At 36.3% G+C, this 13645-nt stretch overlaps 3 protein-coding genes across 3 annotated transcripts in view; 2 read left to right on the forward strand and 1 right to left on the reverse strand.

Moving 5' to 3' along the window:
* The first annotated feature begins 546 nt into the window (after positions 1-546).
* The window catches only part of LOC137400230 (uncharacterized), an 82784-nt gene continuing 69685 nt past the window's right edge, over positions 547-13645 (forward strand). The window contains exons 1-4 of the mRNA XM_068086557.1: positions 547-624; positions 1896-2015; positions 8655-8716; positions 13066-13375. Coding sequence (XP_067942658.1) covers positions 570-624; positions 1896-2015; positions 8655-8716; positions 13066-13375 — 547 coding nt within the window. The 5' untranslated portion in view covers positions 547-569. The remainder of the gene's footprint in view (positions 625-1895; positions 2016-8654; positions 8717-13065; positions 13376-13645) is intronic.
* Positions 2161-4752, forward strand: LOC137399599 (uncharacterized). The gene is made up of 3 exons (XM_068085778.1): positions 2161-2383; positions 3403-3674; positions 3805-4752. Exons 1-3 carry the CDS (start codon positions 2161-2163, stop codon positions 4750-4752), a joined length of 1443 nt encoding a protein of 480 aa, XP_067941879.1.
* On the reverse strand, positions 5207-7739 carry LOC137399600 (uncharacterized). The gene is made up of 4 exons (XM_068085779.1): positions 7434-7739; positions 6682-6906; positions 5561-6459; positions 5207-5216 (listed from the first exon to the last, which is right to left on the reverse strand). The coding sequence occupies exons 1-4, from the start codon at positions 7737-7739 to the stop codon at positions 5207-5209; spliced, it is 1440 nt and encodes a 479-aa protein (XP_067941880.1).

Raw genomic sequence — 13645 nt, forward strand, 5'->3', positions numbered from 1 at the left:
GTTCACCGCATCATACTACGCTGCACTGTCCCCTACACCAAGCAGAGTAGTATACCGTAAAGGCCCTGCTGTAGATCTCTGCCAGATAATCTTTGCCGCTTCCCTTTCCATAGCGCCGCTTGAGCTGTCATGGTTCTTCTCACAAGCATCTTGGTGTTTCTTCCAGAATTCGTATAGTCACTGTCCTCCTTCTTTGGTCCTTTCTCAAACACCTGGCAGAAGTTTGACATAACTTGGAAGTCTACAACATATCCAGTAAAAATAAATCAGGAAATAAACTTTCTGTATTTTAATATGTTCACTACTCTATTTTATATGCTTTGTAGTCTATGAATGATAGCAGCATGTCCCATCATGGAAACGGTTCAATGCCGGGTCCTGGTGCACCTGGTCAGGAGATGATTGGTTCAGGCCAAATTGCTACCCCTCAATCAAGTAATGTTTCGCTGGCAGCAATCTGTGCCAAGAGGAAACTACTGCAGCAGCAACTTGTTCTGCTGTTACATGCTCACAAATGTCTGTCGAACGGAGAAGTTGACCGTGTTTGTACACTAAAGTATTGTAAGACTATGAAAGATGTGTTACAACACATGACGGTGTGTTCTGATGAGACACAGTGCCAAGGTATGTGCATTAAAAACTAGAGATGCCCCGATTCTAAATTCACCAGCCGATTCAGATACCGATCCGATATATCGATTCTTATTGAAAAATAATCCGATTCAGATCTTTTGTGTTGTATAGATAATTGTTCATTTTATTATAGAAAATAAAAATGTTAATGGATTTAATTGTTTGTATTTATTTATTGTTGTCAACAAAAATATCAACAATTAGCAGCACCTGCAAAAGAGCAGCATTTTTAATTTATGGGCTTGTCCATAAATAATAATTTGACATTTAGAGTTATTTGGTTCCTACCACACATGCACATTTGCTCCTATTATAAAATTCTTTTAATTAATTGATGCAGTACTTTCTTGGCTTTCAGATGATATAAAATTTACTGCTTTCAAAATAGTAGTTCCGGAGCTATGAAGTGCAACATGCATAAATGATCGGACATCACAAATGTAATAGTTTACTCACAAGAACTAGCTCATCAAATGATCTGTAGGACCATATTTAGACAAACTTCAAAAGTTAATGTGTAAATAAATATAATAAAAGAGAGAAACAAACTACATTCACAACACAACCAAACCAAGCGAGAACAAACCAACAAACAAGCTATGTATCGCCAGGATCAAGAGAGAGATAGATGACTTTATGCATCGGCTGCTCAAACTACTTTCGTAATGCTAGTAAATAGAAAAATTACACTGCATTTTCGATTCTCTCTTTTGTTATCTTGTTTGTGATTGGCTTCAATAAATCCCATCGCTGTAATTGCGAAATATCACACTTTGTGATCATGTCCTAACTAAAGCAAAAAATTTCTTCAGTTGTGTTGATGTCGATCAGGCTTTGGATATAAAATAAATAGAGTGACAGGCCTGGAATTCGTTAGATAAGAGTAAGGAACTTGCAGCTGATCTTGATGATAGCATGCTAAAATACTGTTTTCTGCTTAGTAGTGGATCTGTAAAAAGTATATGAAGTTTCAGATTTTTTAAGAAAAAATCGGCCGATAACGATTCAAATATTTGACATCCATATCGGCTCCGATACCGAAATCGGGGCAACTCTATTAAAAACCACTCCTGTTGTGGTTTTTAACAGCTGACAGCTGTTTTTGTATCAATTGTCCCAAAAAGCTGGATTTTTACATCTATTCTCTTGAGGCCGGCCTTTACTTTCCTTCAGGCTCGCCATCTTTTGTTTACGTAAAAGTTTACATTTTCACTTCAACTTGGTTGTTTTGTAGGGATAATAATATATATGCACCGTTTTAGTTGCTCATTGCGTAAGTTCACGTCAAATCATACAGCATTGGCGAAGCTGCAACAGAAGTGACTGTCCAGTGTGCATGCCTCTTAAGAATGCTTCTGACAAGCAAAAAAGCAGTCTGGCCAGTAAGTATCTAGCAGTGTCTATCCTTCGTTTTTTCGTGACGTCATTCCGTGAGCGCGGGACTGTGAATTAGCGCAGTCCGCCATCTTTATAGACGACTTGTACCGTTGAAAACGCGAAGCTTCTGCATTTAATTTTAAAGTTAAAATGCCAGTAATTTGCGGCATTTTTGGTTGCTCCAACCGCAGCAACAGAGAAAGTCATCTTCGATATTTTAAGGTGCCAAAATTTATTCTGCATCAAGGAAAAGAAACAAAGAAATTATCGGAAGATCGAAGACGACTTTGGAAAGCAGCAATCCGTCGAAGAGATATCACATCAGAGGATAGATGGGATAGAACACGCGTTTGTTCAACACACCTTGTTGGAGGTATGTGCTTAGTTTATTTTATAGCAGGATGCAGTTTTATCTCTTAGACATGAATTTGTATATGTACGTTTAATACTTTAATTATACTGATGTGTTATCCTTGAATTTTTATCTCTTGGACATTAATTTGTATATGTACGTTTAATACTTTAATTATACTGATGTGTTATCCTTGAATTTTTATCTCTTAGACATTAATTTGTATACGTACGTTTAATTATACTGATGTGTTATCATTGAATTTTCCTCTGACAATTTCTATATTCGACAGTACCCTAACAAGACAATCTACTTCTAAACTACTTGGCTTTATCATCAACGAATCTTTATCATGGCTAGACCACATCTCATTCATTTCAAATAAAATATCATCTAACCTAAGTTTATTTTATAACATTCGTCATCTTATGAACTTTGATACTGCCAGACTATATTACTATAATTTTATCCATTCCTATCATATATATGGCCTACATGTGTTTTACCCTACAACAACTGTAAAATATACCAACACACTATTTATTTTACAAAAAAAGCTTCACGACTTATATCCTCTGACCAATAATACCATTCACCATATAGCCTTAGCTATTTTAACATTTTTATATTATACATTGTTTTCATAACTGGAAATTTGTTGTCATAGATATGCATACTATTTTCACAGAGCTATTATTTGTCCACTTTTTACTTAAACAATACTCATATCAATCCTCAAGCTTGCGTTTTACATATTTTATGCATTCGGTTCCAACATTATTATATTAGTAAGACTATTCACTAGTTTTTTAGTTAGACTATAGTTTTTTTGCGTTCTTTTTTATTTTTTTGTTGTACACAGGTTTTTAGTTGGTTTACTTGCTGTGGTACCTTGTGGAAAACATATTGTAAAATATGACTATTTATTACCACAATAAAGATTGCTCATATATGTATATAAATATCGGTGTGTGTGTGTGTGTGTGTGTATATATACGGTTAACGTATCATCTGTATGCAATTTGTTTTTGCTGTTATAGGTGAAAATGCATATTTGCATGACAGAAATAATCTGTCATGGCTACCAACGATTGCTTTGAGGCACGCAGATACTATGCCAGAGCCATCACATGCAAGGTATTATCGTAGCAAACAACGGGTAGGCAAAAGAAAAGAAGCGGATGCCATATCATCGCTGTTGGCCCTCAAGAACCCACGCTTTGCCTATGAAAACATCGTCCATGAACATGACAATGCAACAAGTTCACGAGCCTCACATATAAAAGACAATCTAGAAGCACCTGCAGAATTGGTAAGTACAACATGTGAAGGAGGGACACAAACTGACAGTTTCGTATCTACTACTGAGGCAGCTACTCAAACAGATCTGACGTTAGATTTTATTGAAAAAATTGAAAATGTCAATAAGGCTCGTCTATTAGAGGCTGATGCATGCAGGAAGCATAAATTTTCAAGAAAAGGACTTTATAGTATTTCTACATTTGAAAAAAAAAGATAAAATGGTAGTTTTTTATACAGGACTGCCTGATTTGGAAGCTGTGAAAGTCGTATATGATTTAATTAAAAACCAATTGAGTAATTTGTCAAAATGTCTTTCAAAGGAAAATCAATTAATGCTATGCCTGATGAAGCTCAGATTAAATTATTGTTTTCAAGATACAGTGTATCAACTAGATGTATCACTATCGACTGTTCAAAAATGCTTTCATTCTGTTCTCGATCTTTTGTATGTCAGACTAAGATTTTTTGTGAAATGGCCCGAAAGAGAATGTTTGCGAGTATCAATGCCGATGTCATTCAGAAAATATTTTGCTAAGAAAGTTGCTGTAATTTTAGATTGTTTCGAGTTAAAAATTGAAAAACCGAGTGCCCCACTCAGCAAAGTCTATACATATTCAAATTATAAACATTATCACTCAGTAAAATATTTGATTGGTATTGCCCCGCAGGGTGCCATTACTTTTATTTCTACCGGTTGGGTTGGGCGCACATCGGATAAACATATAACCGAAAAATCTGGAATTTTGGAGAATCTTTTGCCAGGCGACGTAGTGATGGTTGACAGAGGATTTACAATAGAAGAGAGTGTAAGCTTTTATCAAGCTGAATTAGCCATTCCGGTTTTTACTAAAGGCAAATCCCAGCTACATCCTCTGGCTGTAGAGGCAACCTGTAAAATTGCTAATGTTCGCATTCATGTCGAACGAGTAATCGGTCTTGTATGCCGAAAATTTGGCATTATAGATGGAACAATACCTATAGACTTCCTAAAGCTTAGAGATGGAGAAATTGTTCCTACTATTGATAAAATTGTGCATGTCTGCTGTTTTCTCACCAACCTGTGTCCATCAGTGGTCCCCTTTGATTAGTAGACAACTATTATAATTAAGAAACCTTTCACGAAACATGTATGTTTCAGTTAGTTCAACTATCTATTTTTCTCACATTTTGTGTTATCTTGCATATTGACCAATAAAGATGTACATATTATTCGCAGTTACATGAGACACTGACACAATTCTTAGTTCATTGGTTTATTTTTTTCTCTGCTATGAATGTTATTACCTACTTGCCTTCCATAAGAATTGCATTCATAATTGAACTACCAAATTATTTCATGTTCATATTAGATAATAAATAAATTTAACCAAATTTAACCATTCGATTTGTAAATTAGTTGCATTACCAATTATAGTAACAAATTGAGTTCAATTTAAACTATACCCAAAATTAAAAACAAATTCATTTTTGAAATGAATGCATTGAACAGCGATTAAAATGAGTTATGCATGAAATTGCTAGGCAATAATTCAAGGATCAGAGTTATTGCACCCTACATCACAAGGAAATAAGACACTCATGGTCTAACTGATATTGTATTGTAAAATAATTATAGTAGATTAAGGAAGATTTTATTTTGCATTGGTACAATTGCTACAAAACCATTTCTTCCCTTTGCCAGGGGCTCTTTTCATATCCACACATGCCATATGAAACCAAACAATATTACAGTTGTCATTATCACAAGCTATCATTCGACGGCCATCATCTACACCGCCACAAATACAATATGTAGGCAATTTTTTGGCAGTTATGCTACGGGAAAAAAAACCACATACCAACTCAGGCATAATTACATTCCGATGAAATTCGCGTTCCTTATGACAAATGACAGACCACAGTTCTTTATCCTGATGAACTCGTTTCATACGAGTGCCGAACGGGCTCCATACAAAAAAATCGCAATACTGGCGGTCTGTCAAGAACAATTGTGTCTGCACTTGATAATAATATGCAGATTCCCGCTTTAATTTCCCATTTACTAAATATGGCATAACAATATCACTACTAAATCTCATGCTGGAGGATAATTTAATTTCTAGTACTTCAGAGCCGCAACATGAGCAACTGATGAGGCCATCTGGAGTTGCTCCAAATTCAGGATAGTCCGGGTTTAACATCAGGCCGCTTTCCAGAATTGTAAAACCCTGATGTTTACTTTGTACTAAACTCAGATAATTTTTCTTGGCTAGCGGCTCCTTCTTTCCCCACTCAGTGGCTGCACTGCTGACCTGCACTGGCTGACATATTGATTTATACACAGATTTTGACGATGTCTTCGTGCTTGTATGTACAACTTTATATGTATTGGAAGCAGTAATGCGGCCAACTCTGTATTTCAGCCAATTCTTACACTTGGAACGGTCACGAGTCTCTGCCTCTACAAATGCGACTTGCGATGAAGTGATACTAATGTCTAAGCTGTCTGCATGTGTCAACACATCGTCAAATTTTGCACCTACGAGATCTGTATTATGTATAGTTTTCAGGTCAATGGGCCAGTCTCCCGTAACAGTCTTGGGCTGAAAGTAATCAGCATATCCTTCCGCGATAGTTAAAACTGCGGCCCGTTTTCCATTTCGATGCAGGCGCTGATATGCACTTTGCATTTCCTGTTTCGTGGGAGAAGGGAAGTTCGATATGTAGGGACTGCTTGTTGAAACTTTGCTGGTTTTTCGTTTCTTTGACGCTGACTGAAAGTTGATGTCTCTTATTTGTTTGTGCGGATGCTGCAACTAAAATTAAAATTAAGAATTAATACAAGAAATATAAAGCAGTAACAAATTTCTCTTTGTATTTCTGTTACATTCCATTAGCGAGTTTTTTCTTTCACATAAATTATTTATGAATAAATTTTGCCGTGAATACTTGTAAACATGACAAAAGTATTGTGTAAAATCCTATATAAAAAAGTCCAATTATTTTATATTCACATAATTCTTCATTTCACGGTGTACCTGAGTCGATGACGGCAACATCCAGTATTCTGGCACATCTGTGACTGATGCTTCTTGTCTAATTTTTGTCCATGTTTCAGCCGCAAACATTAAGGTGGCTATATGAGTACAGGCTTCCCCCAATCCAGCCATGCAGGTGCAGTGACCACTCCTTATGCCCCCTTTGCTGTTAACAATAACCCAGGGCTCCAAAGGTTTCTCCAGGATCCGCATCGAATAATAGACCTAAAGCATCAAATGAATCAACTATAACTTGACATCCAAATTCAACCGTAAATTGGAGAGAAAATTTATCAATATGAGAGCCTGAACATACATATACATATATGCACATACGTATACACACAAGCACACACATATCACTATGCAAAGCTCCTTTAAAAGTATACATTAGTTTCAAACAAGAACACTCTAGTAATTTTATAGTAACTTTTATAATGCATCACATCTTCATTTCATGGCCTAAAGGTTTTCCAATATAATTCATGCTTGCTCCAGAACTCGTACAAATGAGCAAATGATAGTCTCACTATCAGCTTTAAAATTTAGATATGATCGTTAAATAAAGTGAGCAAACGTAGGACATTTTTTTGTGTCAAATCCTTTGTTCGCTGACATGAATTATCAGTGTGACATAAAATATAAAATATACTAGTATTCTGCAAGTGATAACTCATTCTTAACACGTTTTCAGGTCTAGTAAAATTCGTTTACTTTTATTACTATTTTAACATGTCGACAATTTTTCTTACCTTTGCTTTCAGAAGATGAAATGAGTTGATTTCTTTGTGTAGGATTTCCTTGATCCACCCGTCCTGAAAAAGTTTATATGCTTCCAGAGACTTGTAACTTCGGAGTTTATCTGTCGTATAATGAGACTTCTTAAATATTAAAAACTCCACTAAATCAACGGTGGTTATATGAGGCCAGGATTCCTTGTCGTTGTTTAAGTCTTTCTTCGCAATGGAATACGGATCCAATCCACTTTTGTCTCTGGCTTTTTCATCATAACGATACTGAACACTAGCTTCTAGAGAATCCCGATATAAACTCGACATGATACTAGAAATATTATTAAAACGTGAACGAGAATACGCAAAGTGAATGATAATGTCGCTAGCCTGTCCACAAATATGGCGGCGTTTCCGCAATCAATGACGTCAAAAAAACGAAGGATATTTGACACTAAGATAGTTTAAAATATGTTAATGGATGATCTCATGATATTATATTGTTGGCAAAAACTTTCCTTCAGATGACTTCTTCCATAATTACTAAAATTCATGTTATTTGTCTGTATGGCCAGTGAAAAGTTGCAGTGCTTTCTATTGATCTGTCTTGCTGTCTTTCCGTCTCTTCTCTCTATCTATTTGTCTCCCTTCCCTCTTTCTTTTTCTCTGTCTCTCTTCTCACCATCTTTCTGTTTTGCTGTCTTTCCGTCTCTTCTCTCCACCTATTTGTCTCCCTTCCCTCTTTCTTTCTCTCTCTCTCTCTCTCTTCTCACTATCTCTCTGTCTTGCTGTCTTTCTGTCTCTTCTCTCTATCTATTTGTCTCCCTTCCCCCTTTCTTTCTTGCTGTCTTTACGTCTCATCTCTCTATTTGTCGTCCTTCCCTCTTTCTTTCTCTCTGTCTCTCTTCTCACTATCTCTCTGTCTTGCTGTCATTCCGTCTTTTTATCTATTTGTCACCCTTCCCTCTTTCTTTCTCTCTTTCTCTTTTTAGGGGTCTTTATCTTTTAGTTTCTCTATCTCCCTGTCTTTGTAGCTCTCTGTTTTTATCTATGTAAAAGCTGAGACAATATTGAGAAGTAAATAAAAAACTTGGCCAGTAATTTAATCCAACACACGCATATAAATAAATTTTAATGGTGGTTTGGCCAAATTGAGCAGAGAACTCAAAGACATTAGACTAGTGTATGAAATACTTGTTAGGACCTGTAACAGTCTTGCAGATGACCTGTTCAATATTTCAGATGAAACGACGTATGGAATGTCGCTGGAGAACTTGGAGCACGAGCTCGATAAAGTGAACTCGGTATGTACATTCAACCAGATCAGAAAACCAGTCAGTGATCGTAACGTAGGGGTTAAATCGGTACGCCGGTAAACAGCAAGTAGACGGTTATCAGCATCACCAAGTTGCTTTTTGACTACTGATTTCGAGATTTTAATAGCGATTTTTTATGCAAGCATGGCAAAGTATCACATCTCATGCACCATGTTTCCATGACATGCGTGATTCGCATCATGCGGGTTTGGAATTGTGCGCATGTTGCGTTACCGTGCGAATTAGGTGTTTCTATGGAAATTCACATGATGCGGATTGACTCCAGCACAAGGTTGAAAAAAGGTAAGGAGTTTTACGTAATAAGTTAATAATTAACGGTGCAGTTAGTGACGCACGTGTTAGCGACGCAAACATGTGAAACTCGATCCCGAAAAAGATGAACAGAAGTTTTGAAAATGTTAAAATTGATTAACTGACCCGGTATTTTAATGCGCATCATTTGCAAGTGCTGTTTCCATTATTTTAAGCATAAAGGACTCGATAAAGTTTTGTGAATTGTTACAATCGTAAAACTCAATTGGCTGGCAGATTGCTGCCGTTTCCATGATGCAGTTAACTTGTGGATCGGCTCAAATTTGCGCATCATACGCGTCATGGAAACATGACTGGATTGTCACTAACTTGCTTGTTAGGAGGCATGCTGGTAGGATTTCTAAGCAAGGTATTAGAGACATTCTCGTGTACTTTTAGTAAAAGTATGTGACAACTGTCATAGCTGTTTTGCTAGTTACCAAGGCTGGTGCCACCGAATTCTCAACCGATATGCTCGTTGACATGCCATGAGAATTTATCTATGTTGCTGTGAGATAATGTAGCCTTCATTCTGTTAAATGGAGTGTGACAGACTTAGGTGCGGCCACATGCGCCGATTTTTTCCGTTGATTCTGACCGAAATCACGAAATGAATGAAAAACGCAGAATTACTCGAACGAAATTCACAGAATTGCCAGAGCTGTGCATGCACACCGAAATCGTCAACGAAACGCTTTTAATTGCCGAAACAATTTATTAGCGAGCACAATTCTAGAAGCTTTTGTATTTTATATAGTTCAAGGCACATAACGCGACACGCAAGAAAAATACTAACACAATTTGCCATAATAAATACGATGCAACTGATTTTATTGCGCAATTTATGCAGTTGCATCGTATGTACTATGTTGAATTGCGCTGGCAATTTTATTGTGTCGTAATTTGTGTCTAGGAGTATACCAATTGCAAAAGCTGCTAAAATCGCAATAGCTAATAATTTGTTCAACCAATTAAAAGTGTTTCGTCGAAAATTTCGGTGTGTGTGTGTGCGTGGGTGTGTAGATGGGTGCGTGCGTGTGTGTTTTATTTCATCACTTAGTAGAAATATAACATTAAGCAAAAATAAAGATATAGTTATAATATTGATTGGGCTGAACAAAATATTGAAACTTAGTTCCTATTGTTAAGACGGGATGAGGCCCACATGCGCAGTAGCACTGCAGCTAGTCGAGGCGCTAGGCCCACAGGAATTTGCCAACTTGAACAGCAGGTCTTCCCTCTAGGAATCTAGGCTTAACAAATGGCTTTTCATATTTACTCTAAAACTAGTAAATGCAGAGGTTTTGCGTAAGTCTATCGGAAGACTGTTCCATTGTGATGGTACTCTGAATTCGATTGATTTTTGACCTGAAGCAGTATATAATAATGGTACAGGTAGATTGGTCTCTAAAAATCTGGTGTTATAGTGTAGATCCTTTTTGGTTTCGTCATCACTTGAATAAAATTTTGAATGAGCTATCAAGAGAATTTTATACTGATGAAGTTTGTCAACAGGCAACACAGACAGCTGAACAAACAGGGACCGAGATGAAGTTAGTGGTGGTTTATTAAATATTATGTGCATTAGACGCTTTTTTGATATTAGCTTTTTTTTTTAAATAACAAAGTGGAGCATTTCCTCAGGACTCAATGCAGTAATTAATTTTTAAGTTAATAAACGCGTTGTGTATTAGTTTTATAATATCTCTGGGTAAAAATTTGGAACATCTACTAATCAGGCCTGACGTAGATCCTATCTGCTTATTTAGTTTATTGATGTGTGTGTCCCATATCAGGTGAGTGTCCAAATGAATTCCTAAGAATTTGATATAAGATGTCTCTTTCAACTCCGAATCAAATAATTTTATAGATTTTTCTAATTTAATTTTCTTTTGATGATTTCTCATTACAATGTACATTGTTTTGTCCATGTTTACAGTTAATTTATTTGTATTACATCATTGTTCAATTTTTTTAAGTTTATTATTGACTATATCAATGTCATTATTCAAATTGTTAGAATCAAAAAATAAATTTGTGTTGTCAGCATATAGTGTAGGTTTTAGATGATTAGTAGATTATACAAGATCAATAATATATATTCAAAATAAGGTTGGACCCAGGATAAAACCTTGAGGAACGCCACAATTTAAACTTAAAAAGCTGGATTTATAATTTTTTATAAAGGCTACTTGTTTTCTATATTCCAAGTAGTTTTTTTCCAGTGAATAGAAGACGATGAAAAGTGAATATATTCTAATTTGTGAATGAGTATAATTATTGTGGTCAATAATGTCAAAAGCCTTACTAAAATCAAGAAATATCTCTGATACTGTTCTGCCATGGTTCTTAGCTGATAAACTTTATTTGTGAGCTCAATTAATGCTTGATTAGTGTTTCGATTTTTTCTAAAAAATCTTGGTACTAATTACAAAAAATTTGAGCACATACATCTAGCCTATACCAATTGATATGCCAAAACTGTAATCTATGATTTACAGAATAACAGGACAAGTACTGGTTTTAGCCAAAATCTCTTTCTATTATCTAGTTCTACACAAAATTCTGAATATACAAGTTAAATCTCATGACAATATATCACATCTTCTCTCTGTAATCCTTGTCAGCTCTTGGAAATCACAAAAAGCAAGATTGAGAAAATGATTTTGAGGAAAGTTGATGTTCAGTTTTCAAAATTTTATCTTTCAAGCACTGTTTTTAGCCAAAATCTGTTCTTATTATCTTGGTTTACACCAAACTTTGAATATAGAAGTGAAACTTCATGATAATATATCGCATCCTCTTTTTTCTATAATCTTTCCTAGCACCTGGAATCACAAAAAGCAAGTTAAAGAAAAACTATTTTGAAAGTTTAAGTTCAGTTTTCAAATTTTAATCTCCCAGCCACTGATTTTAGCCAATTACTCTGACCAGTATTTCACCATACCTTTGAATCGGTCACCAATTGTTCCGTCGTTTAGGCCACCTTTCTTTTTGTCTTTGTTGCTCAGTAATTCTGCGATGTGCTGTTGACTTCCTCTTGCTATCACTAGTGCTCTTTCTCATCAACCTCTGCTCATCTTTGGCTTCTGCATGCAGCAATGACTTCTTACCTACAGCCAACCAAAATACTTTAGGTCCCTAAATACTTCGGTCCTACCACTATTGAAGACCATCACAGCCATCATTGCACTCGACTGTTACCACACGCTTACCATGCCACTGGGTTTTCGGGCAACGTCACCAGATTTCCCTATTCAAACATTCAGTCGCATTCTGCGTATTAACTTTTGCACACCGCTCCAACAACTTCCTGTCAGACAATGTCTCATACACAGGCAAGATCATTTTCAACAAAGCATTCGGTACGTCAGATTTCGAAGGTGCTCTGTTGGGATTTTTATAGCCATTGTCAGGACAGTAATCATGCTGGGGATGCGAGTCATTGTATGTTATGTGATAAGGTGTGGCCAAAATTGCTCTTTTTATTGCATCAATGTCACCTGAATTCGATTTGATAGCATTGCGATAATAAGAATGCATATTTTTTACTAAATATTTTGTAAGCTTGTCTTTACCAGAAATAGGAGCTGGAGTATTTTTATATTGAAGTTTGAGTTTTTCCATGTGAGTTGTCAAGGCCTTAGCAACATGTTTTGTACACTCTTGTTGACACTGACATCACCATACACGTTCAGACTGTTCACCGCATCATACGCTGCACTGTCTCCTACACCAAGCAGAGTAGTATACCGTAAAGGCCCTGCTGTAGATCTCTGCCAGATAATCTTTGCCGCTTCCCTTTCCATAGCGTCGCTTGAGCTGTCATGGTTCTTCTCACAAGCATCTTGGTGTTTCTTCCAGAATTCGTTATAGTCACTGTCCTCCTTCTTTGGTCCTTTCTCAAACACCTGGCAGAAGTTTGACATAACTTGGAAGTCTACAACATATCCAGTAAAAATAAATCGGGAAATAAACTTTCTGTATTTTAATATGTTCACTTCTCTATTTTATATGCTTTGTAGTCTATGAATGATAGCAGCATGTCCCATCATGGAAACGGTTCAATGCCGGGTCCTGGTGCACCTGGTCAGGAGATGATCAGTTCAGGCCAAACTGCTACCCCTCAACCAAGTAATGATTCGCAGGCAGCAATCAGTGCCAAGAGGAAACAACTGCAGCAGCAACTTGTTTTGCTGTTACATGCTCACAATTGTCAGCGTCGTGAGCAGTCGAACGGAGAGGTTGACCGTGTTTGTACACTCATGTATTGTAAGACTATGAAAGATGTGTTACAACACATGACGGTGTGTTCTGATGGGACACAGTGCCAAGGTATGTGCATTAAAAACTAGAGATGCCCCGATTCTAAAATCACCAGCCGATTCAGATACCGATCCGATATATCAATTCTTATTGAAAAATAATCCGATTCAGATATTTTGTGTTGTTTAGAGAATTGTTCATTTTATTATAGAAAACATAAATATTAATGGATTTATTTGTTTGTATTTATTTATTGTTGTCAACAAAAACAACAATTAGCAGCACCTGCAAAAGAGCAGCATTTTTAATTTATGGGCGTGTCCATAAACAATAATTTGA

This window comes from Watersipora subatra, chromosome 7, assembly GCF_963576615.1.
Source record: "Watersipora subatra chromosome 7, tzWatSuba1.1, whole genome shotgun sequence".
NCBI lineage: Eukaryota > Metazoa > Bryozoa > Gymnolaemata > Cheilostomatida > Watersiporidae > Watersipora > Watersipora subatra.

Bases quoted from the DNA above. Each gene is read 5' to 3' on its own strand.
- LOC137399599 (XM_068085778.1), top strand. From the start codon at position 2,161: ATGCCAGTAATTTGCGGCATTTTTGGTTGCTCCAACCGCAGCAACAGA. The intron at 2,384-3,402 runs GTATGTGCTTAG...TTGCTGTTATAG, and splicing joins TTCAACACACCTTGTTGGAG to GTGAAAATGCATATTTGCAT. The intron at 3,675-3,804 runs GTAAGTACAACA...CTCGTCTATTAG, and splicing joins TAGAAGCACCTGCAGAATTG to AGGCTGATGCATGCAGGAAG.
- LOC137399600 (XM_068085779.1), bottom strand. From the start codon at position 7,739: ATGTCGAGTTTATATCGGGATTCTCTAGAAGCTAGTGTTCAGTATCGT. The intron at 6,907-7,433 runs GTAAGAAAAATT...TTGATGCTTTAG, and splicing joins TTCATCTTCTGAAAGCAAAG to GTCTATTATTCGATGCGGAT. The intron at 6,460-6,681 runs GTACACCGTGAA...TTTTAATTTTAG, and splicing joins TGTTGCCGTCATCGACTCAG to TTGCAGCATCCGCACAAACA.